Source organism: Desarmillaria tabescens (genome assembly GCF_030435595.1).
Source record: "Desarmillaria tabescens strain CCBAS 213 chromosome Unknown EV420scaffold_45, whole genome shotgun sequence".
NCBI lineage: Eukaryota > Fungi > Basidiomycota > Agaricomycetes > Agaricales > Physalacriaceae > Desarmillaria > Desarmillaria tabescens.
The window spans coordinates 257,679-276,516 of NW_026848344.1; the positions used below are offsets into that span (position 1 = coordinate 257,679).

The 18,838-nt window shown below is 46.6% G+C and overlaps 6 protein-coding genes across 6 annotated transcripts; 5 read left to right on the plus strand and 1 right to left on the minus strand.

The window, feature by feature from the left end:
• Positions 1-429: 429 nt before the first annotated feature.
• EV420DRAFT_1647911 (uncharacterized protein) lies at positions 430-1,394 on the plus strand (the record flags this gene model as incomplete). The annotated part of the gene is made up of 10 exons (XM_060478093.1): positions 430-500; positions 565-643; positions 704-717; positions 774-872; positions 935-944; positions 1,006-1,017; positions 1,073-1,098; positions 1,165-1,190; positions 1,241-1,278; positions 1,332-1,394. The coding sequence occupies 10 exons, from the start codon at positions 430-432 to the stop codon at positions 1,392-1,394; spliced, it is 438 nt and encodes a 145-aa protein (XP_060326039.1).
• A 4,449-nt stretch (positions 1,395-5,843) lies between these two features.
• Positions 5,844-7,050, plus strand: EV420DRAFT_886071 (uncharacterized protein). The gene is made up of 3 exons (XM_060483875.1): positions 5,844-6,350; positions 6,403-6,566; positions 6,620-7,050. The coding sequence occupies exons 1-2, from the start codon at positions 6,154-6,156 to the stop codon at positions 6,563-6,565; spliced, it is 360 nt and encodes a 119-aa protein (XP_060326040.1). The 5' UTR covers positions 5,844-6,153; the 3' UTR covers position 6,566; positions 6,620-7,050.
• A 1,836-nt stretch (positions 7,051-8,886) lies between these two features.
• On the plus strand, positions 8,887-10,421 carry EV420DRAFT_1751259 (uncharacterized protein; the record flags this gene model as incomplete). Its single annotated transcript, XM_060480361.1, has 8 exons — positions 8,887-9,065; positions 9,109-9,174; positions 9,225-9,283; positions 9,359-9,428; positions 9,499-9,683; positions 9,772-10,012; positions 10,070-10,153; positions 10,206-10,421. 8 exons carry the CDS (start codon positions 8,887-8,889, stop codon positions 10,288-10,290), a joined length of 969 nt encoding a protein of 322 aa, XP_060326041.1. The 3' UTR covers positions 10,291-10,421.
• Positions 10,422-10,716: 295 nt separating this feature from the next.
• On the plus strand, positions 10,717-12,546 carry EV420DRAFT_1767664 (Alpha/Beta hydrolase protein; the record flags this gene model as incomplete). Its single annotated transcript, XM_060480928.1, has 9 exons — positions 10,717-11,041; positions 11,089-11,246; positions 11,297-11,339; positions 11,397-11,425; positions 11,480-11,547; positions 11,594-11,847; positions 11,898-12,066; positions 12,116-12,277; positions 12,334-12,546. 9 exons carry the CDS (start codon positions 10,717-10,719, stop codon positions 12,359-12,361), a joined length of 1,236 nt encoding a protein of 411 aa, XP_060326042.1. The 3' UTR covers positions 12,362-12,546.
• Positions 12,547-13,741: 1,195 nt separating this feature from the next.
• EV420DRAFT_1767665 (uncharacterized protein) lies at positions 13,742-14,316 on the plus strand (the record flags this gene model as incomplete). The annotated part of the gene is made up of 3 exons (XM_060480929.1): positions 13,742-13,938; positions 13,991-14,155; positions 14,209-14,316. The coding sequence occupies 2 exons, from the start codon at positions 13,742-13,744 to the stop codon at positions 14,145-14,147; spliced, it is 354 nt and encodes a 117-aa protein (XP_060326043.1). The 3' UTR covers positions 14,148-14,155; positions 14,209-14,316.
• A 1,140-nt stretch (positions 14,317-15,456) lies between these two features.
• EV420DRAFT_1622456 (Alpha/Beta hydrolase protein) lies at positions 15,457-17,032 on the minus strand (the record flags this gene model as incomplete). Its single annotated transcript, XM_060475808.1, has 8 exons — positions 15,457-15,622; positions 15,673-15,841; positions 15,892-16,120; positions 16,192-16,263; positions 16,318-16,346; positions 16,404-16,446; positions 16,496-16,653; positions 16,693-17,032. The coding sequence occupies 8 exons, from the start codon at positions 17,030-17,032 to the stop codon at positions 15,457-15,459; spliced, it is 1,206 nt and encodes a 401-aa protein (XP_060326044.1).
• Positions 17,033-18,838: the final 1,806 nt, after the last annotated feature.

Here is an 18,838-nt window from a genome sequence, read left to right on the forward strand (position 1 = left end):
TTTACATTGCCTTCTGATATTTCCCGGTCTTTTCTAAGCGCTATGATGCTCCTCGATCTCAATATTAATGCATCGGACACGGCAATACACCGTACCGGTGAATCGGTCGCATGCTTGAGAGTATCCTCTAATGATAGCCACTGCCAAGCTGTACCTATGTCCTTCACTGTGATGCTGGCAAAGTTGAAGGAGGTGCACATCAGCGTAATTTTCACACTTAATTGTATGGGGCGCATCCCAATCTCTGGTCTAATGTATGTAACGGCACAAATAACTCTGAAACCCAGGTTCTGACACAGCCCAAGCATCTCAGGCCGGGATGCAAGCCCGCGATGACCAGCTGTTTACTTTTTCACTGATTCATCATGCCTATAAACAAGATTGAAGATAGTATCTGAACGAACTCCTCACCCTTCTCCAGACCTAGCCATGTCAACGCAGCTTCCATCATTAGGAAAGTCATTCGGGGCTGCTTACATTGGGGCGACGGTTGCTGCCATGTGAGAACATTTGCTTTGATTCTTTCTTTCGCTCAGTCTGTTCACTCGGCATGACGGCCACTAGTTTATTTGGCATAACGAATCTACAAGCAGCAAGATATTACAGGAAATACCCAAACGACTGGTTGCTTTACCGATATTCGGTGCGTCTGTAGCATTGGAAAATCCAATTGCACCTATTCTCATTGTTCTATCTGAGTCAGGTAGCAGCACTATGGTAGGTATATTTCAATTCTATCGAGTCCCTCAATAACTGAACATGGTCTTCCGTAGGATACTTGACACAATCCATGTCGCGTTGACTACACACGCAGTATATTTCTACTTGGTTGATTCATTCGGTAACTTTCCCGCACTGACTGAAATCGTATGGTACGCTGTCGGACACTGAAATACCTACCTCCCGTACGATTTTGACCAACATTTCACTGTAGGAGCCTCAAGGTAATTTTTTCTCACTTGTTTTCTGACAATTTTTGATCGATGCTACCATTATAAGCTGCAGTATTTAATTCATGTGCGTGTCTTGCATCCATCTTCCCTATATCTATAATTGATAGTAACTGTCCTAGATTCTGATAGTTGTTGGGGTTCAAGCGTAAGTGTCGGTTGACTCATCCTCGTGAATTGCCACATCTGAAACTCATTTATCAATGCACCACAGTATCTATGCCATTCGGATTTGGAAACGTTCGTATGATGATTACTGAAGACATTGTATATCTTTAAGTTATTTTTAGTCGGGGGACACCTTCATCGAATCCTTCCCTGGATCGTGGTAAGCATCCACTTGATTATGAGATAAATCTGTTAATGACAAACTGATGACAGTTTCTGGCCGTAGCTGCTGTGTTTGGTGGGTTGTACGACTATCTCATTTGCCTAGCTGCGTGAATTGATATAATCTAATCAAAGGTTCAGGAATTTGTGAGATATTATTCTATTATCCTATTCTTGTATTCTCGTGCTCACAAAGGAATGCCAGACGCGATCTATGATACGTAATAGAATCTTTCATCGCTTCTTCGATGGCACTCACAGCTGGATCTATTTACTATAGGTATATTACGAAGACACTGTCTTCAGTTCCCACTGAAGAAGTTAAAGTACGTGGGCGGCGGTCCATGGATTTCATCCTTTTTCATACTAAGATGTATTTCAGCGAACAATCTATGCTTTTTTCTCTTCTGTGGTGATAGCCGACATAATCATCGCCGTCTTAATGTGTTATTACCTATACAAAAGCAGGGCCACCACGATATTCTCCAGGTGGGTGATTTCCATTCTGTGAATTTGGGACTTCGAAGATGAATTTATCGCAGCACGTCTACTGCCCTTTTGGTTTTAATGCGGCTTGTCTTGATATCGGGGGTGATCACAAGGTAACTGTGCATCACGCTCCTCACGCAGATTTACTAATCTTAGACCAACAGCGTGTTTTCGCTGCTTGTTCTTATTTCGGCATGTTATCCTCCACTTGATTCATTTTCAAAGGATTTCACCTAGATTTCTAGTATCTTGCATGGCCCGATTGTCTGATTTTCCTGGCCATAGATTTCATATTGCCAAAACGTTGGTTCATTTCTTACCATTTAGTATTGATAATGGCTGAAAGGATAATCGTCAGTCTATATTAACTCCTTGCTAGCCATGCATGTCCTTCCCCTGTAGCTGATCTTGCTTCAAGCTGACCGCGTCTAGGTTAAATTCACGAAGGAGGCAAGAAGCAGTGACAGGGCGCCAAGAATCTGATGCTCCCAAGGTCCTCAGGCTTCCGTTCCGGAGCTCCGGCAACCTTAGCATCAGTCCTAATGATGCCGAAATTCCTCTTACGGAAATTCAAGGTGGTCTGAATCATTCAAAGGGTGGAATTGATTTCGAGTTTTAAGGCCCATTATTGTTATTCAGAAAATGGCATGATACTGGTGACTGTTTCGAACGGCACAGGCTTGATTTGGAAGATAAATTGTACAAATTATTCAGTACTTAGTAGCGCATCCGATGCTAAGACTAGAAGAAATCTAGAAGCAATATTGTGAACAGCATTCTTGTGGCTAAATAATGTATATATATATACTTGGTATTTTCATCTATGTTCATCGCTTAGATGTGTCGTTTCCATCAAGTGAGTATCGATTTCCAGGTGCGCAGAAAAGAAAACAAAGAGAGGCATTCAGGGTTTGTAATTTGTCATCAACGCAATTTCACGATTCTTTTCAAGTTTGACTCCACTTCAAAACACGCCAGTAAGAAGTGAACGGGCTTGGCGAATAAGTCAATCAATGCACAAAATGTGGAACTCACAGGGAGTAGCCAAACTACGCCAGCATGACAATGTGCGGGTCACTCAACACGACATCTTTCATAACATTCTCGAAGATTCAAGATTCACAGCTCCTCCAGTATTTATATTACATTACCTAGGTCACACGCATCGTTGTCTCTCCTTGAGAGAAGCAGACCAGACAGTGCATGGCAACAGCTGGAGATTGAGCTACACAGTCACGAAGATATGCCGTACCACAATAAACTGGCTGAGCGTAGACTTAGAGGACGTCCCTCCTCGATTGAAGGAAAAGGCGATATAGAGTCACACGAATTCCCATGATAGTGCCCGCAAACTCTGCCTGCTGCGTGCATGCGACGACAGCCGGAAATTCGAAACCAATACACTATGTCACAGTGACTGCGACGTGTTCGATGTCTGGATGATATCTCTCCTGAAGTGGTAGAGGGTTGACAAGAGAGCATATTACTAGAAATCAAGCGAGTCTCACACGGGACCTACCCTAAGATTGGGATCCTTCCGGATCAAATTACTAGTTCATCTCCATTGTGCCGAAGATCAGCAAGGCCAGTCATCGCAACGCTGTTAGTGATGAGCAACCTAATAAGAAATTCGTAGATACGCCATCCGACGGCAGTGATGGTAGTGGATGAAAAGGGAAATGGCCGGAACAGTGATGCCATCACGTCATGATCTCTTTTTTGTCTTTGACTTCGAGCTGAGCTCTGCCCTGTTCAATATCTGTGACAACAACCACTGCATACCGTAATTTTATTTCTCTTCGTTGGCGCCCCTCTACCCAGTCAAAATGGTCCCGAGCATAATTCAAAGGGGGGGTCGCAATGAGGGACCGCACGTCTACCTAACCCTTTCTCTCGGAGAGCTGTTGAAGAAAGATTTCTTGTGCATGGTCATCACGGTCGTATCATGTAGCGACACTGAAATATATTTCCAGGATATAAAGCTGTTGAGGTATGTTGTCACTCCCCCCTTCTCTTCCGCGAGTCCTGACTGGGCACTTAGGACTCAGAACACCCTCTAAATCGCAATGAAGACCAAGTAAAGTGAAAACTGGCAATTTGTATCACTAACGTTTGGTGCCTCATGCTGCGTCTTTGTTGAGATTCGAGCACAGGAGGGAACGAAAGGGAGCAGCTTGTTTATACGTAGTATGTTGACATGGTGGTAAACGGTAAAGAAAAGAAAACTGCGGGTACGGTAAGTAACGGGTTCGGAGCTGGTTGATTCCGACGGCTCGTACAGCCACGGTAACTCTAATAGTCTTTTCTTGATGCCAGGCTCGACGAGGAACCCCTTTGGACAGAAACAGACGCGTTCCATAACTGTAATCATCGATGAGCATTACTGCTCAAGCATTTCTCGAAATAGGGCCAAATCCAAGAAGAATCTAATTGAACAAGGGAAAAGAAATTACGTTCCCCAAAATACCGTTGTGACGCAGTTCTTTTCCTTTGCTTTCGACTAGCTTCGACCAACCGTGTGCTAGTTCAGCTGACCTTCCGCTTGTCTTTAGAATCTACAGTTATGACCAGGACTCGGCAAACGTGACCCCCCAAGCATGACAGTCCTCACGTATACTTCACTTCATTTTTTCGGTTCAACGAAGTCTGGGTTACATAGACTTGAGGCAGACGGACTCGCTAGGTCCTCCATATTCAAGCATCAGTCTATATGTTATGGTTATGGCTAATTCTTCAAGGTGCAATTCAGTAGTACTCAGTTAAAGACTAAGCCGAGAGCGAGTGTAAAGTATTAGTAGGTCCAATTCTACCAAGAAGGCTCCGTCCGAGAGTTTAGCAAGCGCTAGGCGTAGCTAAGGAGATCCGAAAAGCGCTTGGCGTAACCGACCTCTTTCACTTAGGTTCACACTAGGTTGTGGAGTTAAGAAGGTAAAATTAAGATGACCCTCGAGCGTACTACGATACTCGACTATATATTGTATTTGAGCGAATGTTCTGGAAGATACTAGTCAATAGAATATACAAGAAGAGTACCGAAAGAAAGTAGAAGAAAGAAAAAGAAAATCGAAGAAAATTCTGATATTCGCGATGATTAGTACGGTGAGTAGTCGGTGGCCGTCGACTAAAAATACCTGACTGATATCCGTGACACTATAAAGTTGGGTTAACCAATCCAAGCTAGCGTCGCCACTACTGAAAAACAACTCGAAGCAACCGCCACTGGCGAAATAGCAGCATACACCATAGCTGCCGGTGGCATGATGTTGGGATTTGGCAATCCGGCATCATGCCGAAGATGCTTATTAAGGTAGAAGTCTTAGGAAAAGCGTGGAAAGTTCTAGTAAAAGTACATTTAGTATAAAAGTAGGTACTGTAGCGTAGATCCTCATGCGTTTGCAGAGCTCAGCCAAGCGCAATACTATTGGCTTGCTACCGCACATGTGACACTGGGAACGAACCGATACCCCGTTTTCCAACACATGAGTATGCAGCTTTCGCCCCGAAAAGATTGAATTCGTGCACGTGGGCGTGTATTTGTTTTCGGCACTTTCGACAACCGGTATGTGTTGCCGACTCCTTCGGAATGAACCTGCTATTCGGAACTTAATCTCAACCGCCGGTTTGTGATACTTTTGCGCCTCTGCTCCAGGTAGCTCCCGGTTTGTCCCTGCTTATATTGTTTTTAACCTCTCCGTTGGCTTCGTTCTTGGCACTTAGCTCATTCCGGTATCGAACGAGTACCTTTGATCCCCGTTCCCATCGAGAGCGGAACAATACTTTCTTGAGAACTTATCGATGTATCGTCCAACGATTTGCTGCCAAGTTTTGCTGATAAGCATTCAGAGTGTTCAAGATGCTCATGCCACGTCGGCACCGGCGATGATCTTAGCTTCTGATCCTTTCTTTGTAGCGAAGCCAAGAGGGACTCGTCTCGATAGCCTCGATAACATATGCCTTTGACTGTCTTCAACTGTTAAAATTCCAACGCTCTCTAAGCTCCTTCTGCATGTGGATCTGAACGAACGAATACGACTTGTCCTCCTGATCAGCCTTGTCCGTGGACTATAGGTGCGTTAACTCCACTAGTGACTTCAATGTTCCTTCCGAATTCAATGATATACTTCCTCCAGAATTCCAGGCACTTCCTAACTATACACTTCACAAATATCCCCGCTTTCCGATGACCAAGCTAGACGTATTTTGTTTGATTCGGGTTATTCTCGGGCGGTCGTAGCTCGTAGATCCTATGACTCACACCATTCCGTATGTCATCTAATCTCTTACTTTTATCTCTACAGACATTCTTGAACCTCTGCGTTTCTGATATAAGTACAAGGCAAGTTTTCGTAGTACCCCATCTCCCAAGCGTTCATTCACACTCGCAATGGCAAAGCTCACATTCACTTTTGTCGCATTATCTCTCGCCGTCCTGGCACCCCTCGCCTCTGCTATCGATATCCTCCTTTGTGATGATGCGTACTTCAACAACTGTGCATGGAGGTACAATGTCCCTACGGGCGAGTGCCTTAACACTGGTGCTAGTGCTGGCTGGGCTGGATTTCACAACGATGATGTGAGCTCGTAAGTATCCTCTTCGTTCAATGTTCCATTTCATCCTCAGTGTTGGCTTTAGATACCGTCAGGTGAACTCTGGCACCTGCGGGAAATGCTATTATTTCGCCAATGAGGATTGTCACGGTCAAATGTTCAACAACGGAGACTATGAACAGAACTGGCTTGGTGCAAGTGGCAACAATGACAAGCTCTCGTCGATCTTTTGTTCTCAGGGTGCTTAAGGTCAGCGCCGATTCTATTCACATCATCCCATGTAGGCTGAAGATATATCATAGGGTGCGGAGGATCCGTTGAGCCTAGCATCTTTGATGATCTACGAGAATTAATCGTTGAATGTTAGACATGTATGCAATCTTATTTTAATACGTTGTTCGACCAAGTAAGGATGCGGCTATCTTGTGGCGTCGGCAAGTTGTCAAGTTGTCGATAGTAGTGGTATCAAATTGAATAGTCAAGCTGAGCATAAAGGTAGGCTATATTTACTGTTTATTATAGTCTACATCCCGCTGCGATATCGAGAGGTACCCGTTGTTTGATGAGTAGTACACCTTTCAAGTCGATATTCATCAGTATGTTGGCACTTGCATTCTTATCCACGTCGCCTGACTGATGGTAAATTCATTCATACAATGGTCGCATGAATAGTCCATGTAGTTATCTATTCCAATGATTAGCCGAAAGAATACATAAACAAATTAAACGACTCACGAATTGGATCTCTTCCTGTCATGTATCTCCCTTCGATGGCATCCAAAGAAAGCATCAAAAATATACCAGGTCTATCTGCGGAGTTGAGCCGAATCGAGAAATGAAATCCTAGGAGGCTAGGACGCGTCGAAGACTTGAAGAGATCTATAGCGAATTAGTATGAATCAAAAGACAAAAAGTCGAGGAAAGGTCTACATACCAAATGGCAGAACGAAGAACACAAACGATAGAGAACGCGACTACGGAGAAGAAATAATTGCATGGATGTTCCGGGAGCATTTCTGGCTGTGATGCATACCAGCCATCTCCCAAGGTACTTTTGGAATTAAATTTGAGTAGGGACGAAGAACGGAGAGCTAAGCTGACACGTGTAATGGGTTTGCGGGAAATGCAATGAGATGAAATAGTTCATTTCGGTTATAGCATCGTGTTCCGACCACCGAGAACATTTCCTTAGTCTGCATTTTTGCAAAGCCAAGCTTGAGTCGGCATCCAGGTGATGAGGGGGACGAAGAGTAAATGTTGGAAGCGTGTATCTTGGAAATCTGGAGCTATATGCCGGATTAGTATTAGCCCCGAGGACAGGGTAACGAGTCGCGAAATCAAATTGAATCTGTCGCGAGTCTCGGAATGACACGTGACCTTGTGGATTCCGGTCCCTTCCGGACCGGGATCAACGTTAGGATAATCTTCTTCCATGAGCAAAGGTCCCACGAATAACCACCACCACAAATACTCTATATCTCGCCATTTCTTTGTCCCCAACTCTCCCCTTCAGCTCACACTCGTCATTGACTTTGAAAAGCGCTCTCCTTGCAATGTCTCAGCAATGTCTTACATGGCAGCTCTCTGTCTTTCCATGATGCTGCACCATTTTCGCCTATAGCACGAGTCCCTTGCCCTTGTCAAGGAAGATATCACTCTCCTTTGGCTTTGAGGAGATCACCTTACCCTCGAAGTTGCTAGTGATATCGTTCAAGGAGCTGACAATTTCGCAGATCTCCCCAGTTCATTTCCTCTCATTTCATGTATCCTTGCAACCTCCATTGGCATTTATCACTCTGTAAAGCCATTGCAGCGTGACAGCCACATTTCTTGACCCTCGTTATCCCGTGTCGACATCATCTGCAGCTGATGTCAGCGAGGCGCAGCTGGTCTGCGACGAAGGATTACGGCAGTCGGAAGGATTCAGAGGGAATGCGCATATTCGCTGTCATTTCGGACTCATGCACTAGTAGATAATGTTGCTACGACTGTCATTACTTCTCACAACGAGCCATCGAGGTTGGTAGGAGTAGTTTACTTCTATTTACCTGAGCTGTATTAGCGGAGATGGCCAATCAATCCAGTTTTCCAGTCTTCCTCCACCAAGACGCCGACAGGCTATCATTCAAGTCTCGTGCTAGTTATCTTTTCTTCCCAAAGTTATTCAGAGGACAACAATGGCAAGGAACAACGGCAAGGACGAGAGTCGAAGGATACAGATCGTATTGTGGGCTACGTAGCTCTAGTATGTATGCGACTCCTCCTGCCCACTGCATTCTTACCACTCACCTGTTCATCCAGGTATCCGTACGAAGAATTTTTCGATAAATTTCTAGATCGTTTCGAATGCCTCCTCTTGCTGTACTTCAAGGCATCGTCGGCATGCGTTTTCTTTCCTCTGTCGTTTCTTCTCGCTGATATCGCAGTATAGAATGTTCTCAGCAAAGGAAGTCACCCAGTGTATTTTCCGATTTTTGTCCGGACCAAGCACGACTCGTTCCCATTTCGTTGTCTTATCCAGCTATGAATTCCTCCAAATCGATGGTCAACGTCGCAGCGTACATCACGGATGGAATACGGAGATATGGTATGGCGGAGACGAAGCGATCACTATATCCAGGCGGATCATCCCGCCATTCAACCTCAAGTGCTCAAGCTTTCTGGTCGCGATATGATGCGGAGTAGGTTGGTGACTGATGCTTTCAAATTGTGGATTGCGTTGGATATGAATGAACTCCCTCCGAGATGGTGAGATCCGTGTCAGTGTCAGTCCAGACTTCGTACTAATCAGCGGTAAAGGCGAATGTGCGAATGTCTGGGTTCGTCTCACAATCCATGTCCGAGGGCTAGGTCTAAGGTTAGCTCATCGGTTTATCGACCTTTCGATAACTAATCTGATTTTTACAGACTAGATCATTCGCACCACATCGGGCACGGGCCCTATATTTCCGAACCCAGACGGCTATGTGAGTCGTGTCGCGCTGAGTTGCATTTATAGCTACATCTCGGAAAACAGAAAGCATGACTATAGCTGAATTCAGCGACTACGAACGAGGAATGGAGGCCCGGTCTTCAATGTATCGAAGCCGGATTCCATGCTGAGGAACGGGAGTAATTGGAGTTGACTAATCGGTACGTCATGTTTACTGTCCGCGGACATTAGGAACTAAAATATCTCAAGAGACTGGGAGCACACCGGTGGAACAGTGGCTCCACACGTTGCTTCGTCGGATATTCATCCTTACTACGGACTTCCTGAGAAGGCTCGACTGCATAGCATGTCGTCGAACGACGAGTCCCCTCCACCCACTTATGATAATGTCTCCATGCAGTTCGCTATGCTATCCGCAACGGCAACAAAGTCACGTAAGTACAAGTTTTCGTAGTACTTTTCTTAGTCGCCTAATTCGTTATTTATTTATTTTTAGAACATTTCCAGCTGTGCTATTTTTAGCTACTTCTCGATTTACCATCTCCGAGGGTCGTGAATTCGAAGCTGTGGCAAGGCGTATGGAGGCCGTAGCGACAAGAATGCACTGGTGTCCCTCTTGCCGTCACAAGGCCAAGGCTGGTGACAAAAGATTCAAAGGGAATGATGAATCAAGCGAGGCGGGCGAAGTGGTTTACAGCCATCTTTCCGAGAACGGATCCCTAGATAGGCATTGGGGCGAAAGTGGCACCTCGAAATCTCTAGTGTAAGCATCCAAACTGTTTACGGGGCATCTGAAGTGTCTAACTATGGTCGTGTATAGAATTTTCGCTATTAGCTTATTAATCGCTCTCCGTTCCACAAGGGGCGTAAATTTTACGGCGTATGTTTGTACAAACTCTATTGCGTGAGTATCTTATACTTTCCATCAATTAAGGCGAGTTGACGTCTGTCCGAAGAATGTTCTTGCATAGTTGCAGACGTGATGCAGCTGGAAAGTGTGCTCCCGAACGTTCGGAGGATCATTCGCGGCTTCTGCTGTGATTCGATGGCTCAGGACCGCACACGAAACTTGGACTGAAAGAAACAAACGTCACTTCATAGCCGATTGTCAAAACCGGGCCGGAATCCGTAAATCAGAAAATCGTTGGAACGGTTTTGCCCCACTTTCGTCTGTCTGTAATGTTCTCATTCGGTATTCTTCGTTGTTCAGAGCACCAGAATCATATTCAAGGACCATGTGTTGAGCTGCTATCTCCTCGGCCATTGATCAACGATTTCCATGAGAGCGCGGGTATACGAAGTCTAAAGATAACGCGAACGAACTTCTTTTCCTTTCCGATTCGGGCACACGACCATTTCTCCCGACCCGGACATGCCGTAGCTTCATCTTCTTTCCATGAAGTATCATAAAAGCCTACATTTCCAGCTGTACCCTCACAATTTCATCACATCCCTTCATCTTTGACAATGGCGTCTCAAGAAACCCCGTTCAAGATTGCTATCTCAGACGACGAGCTCCAGCTCCTCCAACAAAAACTCTCTTTGATCAGGTTACCAGACGAACTCGAAGGCTCCGGGAAGAAATACGGCGTACCATTGAACGATATCAAGCGTCTCGTCGCTCGGTGGAAAGACGGCTTTGACTGGAGAGCCCAAGAAGCCGCTCTTAATGCTGAACTGCCCCAGTTCACTCGGGATATCGAGGTGGACGGGTTCGGAGTGTTGAACATCCACTATGTGCATAAGAAAAGCGACGTCGAGGATGCTGTACCGCTGCTCTTTGTTCATGGATGTGCGTACTTTCCCGGTTTTGTCTACGTGGCTGATGTATGATTGCAGGGCCAGGAAGCTTCATCGAAGTGCGGAAGATTCTCCCGCTGCTGACCGCATCGTCGCCCGATCACCCGAGTTTCCACATCGTTGCGCTGAGCTTGCCTGGATATGGGTTCTCGGAGGACAGCAAGAAGCAAGGGTTCAGGCTCGCTCAGTATGCCGAGGTATGGCTCTTCGCTGGCGCCGTCGCACCGCTTACTCAAAATAACTGAAGGTGGCTGAGAAACTCATGATATCACTCGGATATAATGAATATGGTACGTGACGGTCGTACCCTTTGAAGAGAGGAGCATCCACTGACATTTGACTTCCAGTCACGCAGGGAGGAGACTGGGGAGGTCTTGTGAGTTTTCGTCTCTCACTGAAATCCCATCGTTTGCTAATGCGGGACATAAAGATCACACGGAAGATCGCTAGCCTCTACGGTGGAGAACATAGCAAAGCCTTACACACAAATACGCCTACGCAAGTATATTGGTATTCTCTACCGACTTTGCTGACCTTTCTGCAGAGGACGCCGTCCGACCATCTACGAGCCGATCCTATTCATTCAGCACCTCGTCACACCGTACACAGAGACAGAGAAAGCTGGCCTCAAATGGAGCCAGTGGTTCCGTACGAAAGGCGAAGGCTACCTCATCGAACACGCTACGCAGCCTCAAACGATGGGATACTCGCTCACCGACTCTCCCGTCGGTCTGCTGGCATGGATATTCGAAAAACTTGTGAATTGGACAGACGAGTACCCTTGGGAAGATGACGAAGGTATGTGGTCCGGCGTTATACCCGACAAAAGTGACATATTTTCTTTGTAGTCTTGACATGGATCTCCATATACTGGTTCTCGAGAGCAGGGCCTACAGCATCTATACGCATATACTACGAGGTCTTCGGGTCGTCCGATATTGGAATGATGACACAGAAACTTCCTATACCGCTCGGCATATCATACTTCCCAGCGGAGCATTACTGTGTTCCTCGGCAGTGAGTAACATCGCGTTGTTCTCTGCTGTGACTACCCCGGGATGATTAGCTGGGCGCGGACGACCGGGAACGTCGTCTTCGAATCCGAGCATAAAAGCGGAGGGCATTTTGCCGCGCATGAACGGCCTCAGGATCTGGTGGATGATGTGAGGAAGATGTTTGGGAAGGGAGGACCGGCGTTTGGGGTTGTTCCCGGGAAGACGGGTTATAGGTGAGAGGAATGGGATATTCCCGTCTGTTAGTTGTCTGATTTAATTCGGGAAACAGCGACAAACCTACCGGCCTCAAGCACTAGCATTGGTCTGTGTGTGCACTTTACCAGGACAATATTTTCTTCGCTTTGTACTATACGCATACACGAGCAATAATCTTTCATACACTGAACACGCAGATATTCTAATATTAGAGCCTCATTCTTATGCCAAGTTCGAGCACATCTTTCTTGCGGCGGTTGTATTATCTATCTCGTATCAACTTAACTCGTCTCATTCTTTCTCTGCCATCGTCATGTGCATATGTACGTCCGCTACAGTCATTTTCTTTGTAACGTGATGACTTACAGGACGCTATGCGCACAGGACCGCCAATATTTCCCAAAGCTCCGGCTTCGTCTTAGAGAAAACAGGCATCCAGCTAGCAAATGCTATCGACATCCGTCACGCAAGCAACAAGAACTTTGAAAACCAGGCGCGTCAGCTACGTACTCTACAGAGATCTTTCATCGATTACTAAGAGGTTCGTTCAAATACGACACATAATCGTCACACCGACGATGCCACTAGTAACGTCCGGTACCACTGTGGCGTGAAATCCTAGGGATGCCGTTACGGTCAACAGTCTGCACCAGGTATTTTTCCGAAGTCAGAACTTACATAAGTCCGAGATCGACTCTGCTCGGAACGATATCACTAAATCTTGATTGTATGAGTCTTCTCTTGCTCTGGTCTAAACTCCGCGCATCCATTTATCAGCGGTACCGAACTTCATTATGTCTTTGCAAGTCAGGCAGGTACGGGGATGACTTCTGTCATATCACACGTGCGCGCGCGCGGTCGGGCTAGCGACACGTCTCTTAGTCGCGAGTTTGATAGCAGCAACGTATTCATCTCGGTACGGCATTCGCCAAGTCATGTTCAACGAGTGCGGTCGTCCAACTAATGCTATGAGTCTTCACTATGCACGTGTTGATTGTCTGCGTGGTGGCGTATGCCCGAGCACGGAGTTCCCCTCCAATCAAACGTAGATTCTACTGATCACCACATGTACGTGCGTTAGGGCTGACAAAACCCTCAATCACTGACTTTGTAGCAAATTTAGATTTAATTTCGTACCACGTTCGGAGGCGTCGTATTCAGTGACAATGCAACTAAGCCGACTTATAAGTTTGAATTAAATGGACTCAATTCAACCTTTCTACCAATAGAGCTAGCGTGCAAACCCCGGGTAGCGCTTGACAAGGCGTCATTCTTCTAACATTACAGACTTCCATTTATCCTCTCGAAGAATAGGTGATCTCTTGTGTTTTCACCATTATTTGCTCATCAAGATGAGGTTCGGTAGGTACGTGTACCGACTGTGGCTAGTTTTTCCGTACCCTTTATACCTTCAAGTGACGTCTCCATTCTCCATATAAAGGCCATACGTTTCTTCACATCTGTTCATCTCGCCTTTGCAAATGGTTAAGCTCATCGCCCAGTTTATCGCTCTCTCTCTCGCTGTTATGGCGCCCATCGCTTCGGCAGTTGACATCCGTCTCTGCGATGATGCGTACTACGTTAACTGTGATTGGAAGTACATGGTCCCCACCGGCAAGTGTCTCAACACCACCGCCAGTAATGGTTGGACTGGTTTCAGCGACAACGTCGTGAGCTCGTAAGTGTCATTTGAGGCATTGCTTTCTGTCGCTCACTGATCTCGGCCCCAGTTACAACCAGACGGATACCGGCAGCTGTGGTGTATGTTACTATTACTCCGACGACAACTGCTTCGAGCCGTTGTTCAGTAGTGGCGACGCCAGCCTGGACTGGTTTGCGGAATACAACGACCAACTCTCGTCGATTTTCTGTTCTCAAGGCGCCTGATTATTTCGGTGGGTGTCAAGGCCATGATAAACTGACCTGGCGTGTTGATGATTGAATATAGAGGACCCGGCGGAATCTGTTAGCTATCTTCCTATGAAGAAAGCTTTTCTTAATAGACAATAAATATGCGAGATCTAGTGCATTTTTCAATGAGTGGCCTAAATTCAACGAGAACAGCACCAAATCAGTCACCGACATCTGGCGACGGACTTGGCTGAAGCTAAGAAGGGACGCTATGCGCTGCTGTGACGAGGCAAAAGAAATCTGGACCGATGCACAGCCACTAATGAACGACTGCTTTTCATCTTGACGATTCCTGAAGCTTTGCTCTGCCTTCTACCTCATTCCTTTGCTATCGATCCCGTTGAGGACTGTTATTTTACGCGACATGATGAACCATTATAGACTTAAAGTATAGCTGTCCACACAATATCTTGCCGTCCGTCGTGGTTTCCTGCCGTTGAATAACAGTATCCGGAGGTCAGCGTTAAACGTGGTATCTGTAAGAAATATCTTCGTCCGTCTGCAGGGATGTACCTCACTTTTGTTATATCTGTGCTATAGGTTGTCGTTGTTAGACATACTTTCCCTGCTTTAACCAGCCTTCCACTTGGCCAATATAGCTATGGACAGAATTCACCTTCCGACGGCATATTCTGATCTGACTCAGACTAGTTGCAAATGGCGCTGCAGTCCGCCACTCGGCTTGCAGATTCAGCTTGCACAGTTCACGAACAATGCGATGGTTGATCAGGTACGGGCCAATATTCGTACCGAAAAAAAGTCTTACCAGGGTCATAATAGTTATCTTATTTGCGAGATTGTTGTGAGGCCATAGGTCACTGAATTAAAAAGGCATTGGCTTTGCAGCTAATCCTTCCAGTATAACAAAGAGGCTGCTAACTTGCTGCCAACAATGCAATGCCTGTAATGTTTGTCTTGGATATCGATTTTATCATTGTCACCGACACTTTGCGACATCGGGGTGGCATGAAAACACGATATATAAAGGTTTCCGCGACGGTGAGCACATCTTCACATCCCAGCCTTGTCACTCAATGTCATCAGAGGTGATATTGACGGGCCACGGCGTCGGAAGAAGATGAGTTAAATTGACCGTGAGGTAACCTGCATAAACTGCCCGAGGAAGGTGTGTTCAAATTTGGGGCAAGAATGAAACTGTAAGGTTTTCATTTTCCGCGTGCTCACTGACAAAAAGATTATTGCTTGTGTATATGTATAGTACAAAGAAAACAAAATGTTGTCCGGATGAAACGTCATACAATAGGCAGGGATACTTTCATTCCTCTCACCTATAACCCGTCTTCCCGGGAACAACCCCAAACGCCGGTCCTCCCTTCCCAAACATCTTCCTCACATCATCCACCAGATCCTGAGGTCGTTCATGGGCAGCAAAATGTCCTCCGCTCGTATGCTCTGATTCGAAGACGACGTTCCCGGTCGTCCGTGCCCAGCTAATCATCCCAGGGTCAGTCACAGCGGAGAACAAGCCAAGATTACTCACTGCCGAGGAACACAGTAATGCTCTGCTGGGAAGTATGATATCCCGAGTGGTATAGGAAGTTTCTGTGTCATCATTCCAATATCGGATGACCCGAAGACCTCGTAGTATATGCGTATAGATGCTGTAGGCCCTGCTCTCGAGAACCAGTATATGGAGATCCATGTCAAGACTACAAAGAAAATATGTCACTTTGGTCGTGTATGACACTGGACCACATACTTTCGTCATCTTCCCAAGGGTACTCATCTGTCCAGTTCACAAGTTTTTCGAATATCCATGCCAGCAGACCGACGGGAGAGTCGGTGAGCGAGTATCCCATCGTTTGAGGCTGCGTAGCGTGCTCGATCAAGTAGCCTTCGCCTTTTGTGCGGAACCACTGGCTCCATTTGAGGCCAGCTTTCTCCGTCTCTGTGTACGGTGTGACGAGGTGCTGAATGAATAGGATCGGCTCGTAGATGGTCGGACGGCGTCCTCTGCAAAAAGGTCAGCAAAGTCGGCAGAGAAATGAGACCAATATACTTGCGTGGGCGTATTTGTGTGCAGAGCCTTGCTATGCTCTCCACCGTAGAGACTAGCAATCTTCCGTGTGATCTTCATGACCCACGTTAGCAAACGACGAGAATTCAGTGAGAGACGAAAACTCACGAGACCTCCCCAGTCTCCTCCCTGCGTGACTGGAAGTCAAATGTCAGTGGATGCTCCTCTCTTCAAAGGGTACGACCGTCACGTACCATATTCATTATATCCTAGTGATACCATGAGCTTCTCAGCCACCTTCAGTTACTTTGAGTAAACGGGGCGACTATGCCAGCGAGAGCCATACCTCGGCATACTGGGCCAGTCTGAACCCTTGCTTCTTGCTGTCCTCCGAGAACCCATATCCAGGTAAACTCAGCGCAACGACATTGAAACTCGGGTGATCGGGCGACGACGCGGTCAGCAACGGGAGAATCTTCCGCACTTCGATGAAGCTTCCTGGCCCTGCAACTATACATCAGCCACCGCATGAGTAGACAGGACTGGGAAAGCACGCGCATCCATGAACAAAGAGCAGCGGCACAGCATCCTCCACCTCGCTTTTCTTATGCACGTAGTGGATGTTTAGCACCCCAAAACCCTCGACGTCGATATCACGAGTGAACTGAGGAAGCTCAGCATTGAGAGCGGCTTCTTGGGCTCTCCAATCGAAGCCGTCTTTCCACCGAGCCACGAGTCGCTTGATATCGTTCAATGGTACGCCGTATTTCTTCCCGGAGCCTTCGAGTTCGTCTGGTAACCTGATCAAAGAGAGTTTTTGTTGGAGGAGCTGGAGCTCGTCGTCTGAGATAGCAATCTTGAACGGGGTTTCTTGAGACGCCATTGTCAAAGATGAAGGGATGTGATGAAATTGTGAGGGTACAGCTGGAAATGTAGGCTTTTATGATACTTCATGGAAAGAAGATGAAGCTACGGCATGTCCGGGTCGGGAGAAATGGTCGTGTGCCCGAATCGGAAAGGAAAAGAAGCTCATTCGTGTTATCTTTAGACTTTGGATACCCGTGCTCTCACGGAAATTGTTGATCAATGGCCGAGGAGATAGCAGCCCAAGTCTTGACAAGTAAATATAGGAGCAGCACTTCGAACGATGAAGAAAGACAGGCCCGAAGTGGCACAAACGGACGGAAGCAGTGAAAAGATATCCCAGTAATTTTCGGCCACACGGAAAATTCGGCCCGGAGAAGCGGTGAAGTTCATAAGATCTTTTAGTACAAGTTTTACCGTGCAATCCTGAACGTTGAACGTTGAAACCACCGAATCAAGGTCAGAAGCCGCGAGTGATCCTCTGAACATTCGGGTGCATCCTTTCGGGCTGCCCTTCCTTCTTCAACTACGCAAGAACATCCTGCGGACAGATCACGTCAACTGACGTTAATTGATGGAAGTCGTGTAAATGATACTCACCCGGTGGAGTCTGACAATCAGACGATACGCCAACAAAATAGACATGTTGTTGAAAAGGATAGACCTTAATGGCACCATACTATGCGGTCATGGTCAGATCTTTCGGATACCGAGGAAACACTTGGGACTACTTACACTAGACATCTCGAGGCACCGTCACCATTTCCTTACCAGAGCCCGTCCGCTAGGGATCCGTTGTCGGGAAGTCGATATAATCATTCTTCCCGCCTTACCCCGCGCATCCAACATACTACTCCCATTACATCCTCTTCCACTACCTTGACCTTGTAACGGCAAAGGACGGCAGTAGGGCATTATCAATCGCCTTCATGTGCTTCATGATTTTCTGCTCTGAGCTCAGGATCCTCGGAGATGGCGTATCGATAAGGAGCTAAGAATAGCAGATCAGAAACGTTCTGAAAATAAAACGAATTCAACGTCTAAGAAAAGCGTTGTGAACGCTTGCACTTACATGGCTCTGTCACCGATGCGGAGAGAGTGCAATGAATTACATGAAGACGGTATCATAAGCGGGTAAAGAGGACTCCGTTCAACTACATGCTTCGCTTGCAGTCGGGCCTTTCTCGGGGAATCGTACTTTGTGGCGGCGGATGTCCGACAAAACGCGTGGAGTCCATGCTTGTGCCCCCAGCTACTGAGAAAAAGTAGGTTCCGTGTACGCGAACGGTGTACAACGAACATTAGAGTACATCTCGATTGGTCCAGGACCCGGCTTCGATGCATTGCCAAACAGACCTCCTTGAGTTCGGCTACACAGTTGCCATCTGTTTATTAACATGTAGTTACAGATGCGAAAGAGCACGATGGGCCTCACATAGTGGACAGCAATTGCCTCCCAATATGCTTCGAAAGCATGCGTCTAGTTTGCGGCGACCTGCAAGTGATCTGGTCTACAGGTTTAGCTATCGAAAGGCATAATAGACAAATGACTGACGTGGCCAATGTTGGGGGGTAATACCTTCACCAAGGCAAGCCCGACTTGATGCACAGATGTTTGTTGATTCGCCTTTTCCACCGATTAGTATGGGGTTAGACCGAGACTAACGTGTATCTCACCATCGAGGAAAGGAATCATTCTCACCCAACAAAATCCACAGCACGAACGTCAACGGACCAGTACCATCAAAAAGGTTAAGCGCTCGACTTCGGATGTTTGAACAGTCCACCTGAAGACGGCATTCGTAGCATTATCGCACAGCATGAT

Bases quoted from the DNA above. Each gene is read 5' to 3' on its own strand.
- EV420DRAFT_886071 (XM_060483875.1), top strand. From the start codon at position 6,154: ATGGCAAAGCTCACATTCACTTTTGTCGCATTATCTCTCGCCGTCCTG. The intron at 6,351-6,402 runs GTAAGTATCCTC...TGTTGGCTTTAG, and splicing joins CACAACGATGATGTGAGCTC to ATACCGTCAGGTGAACTCTG.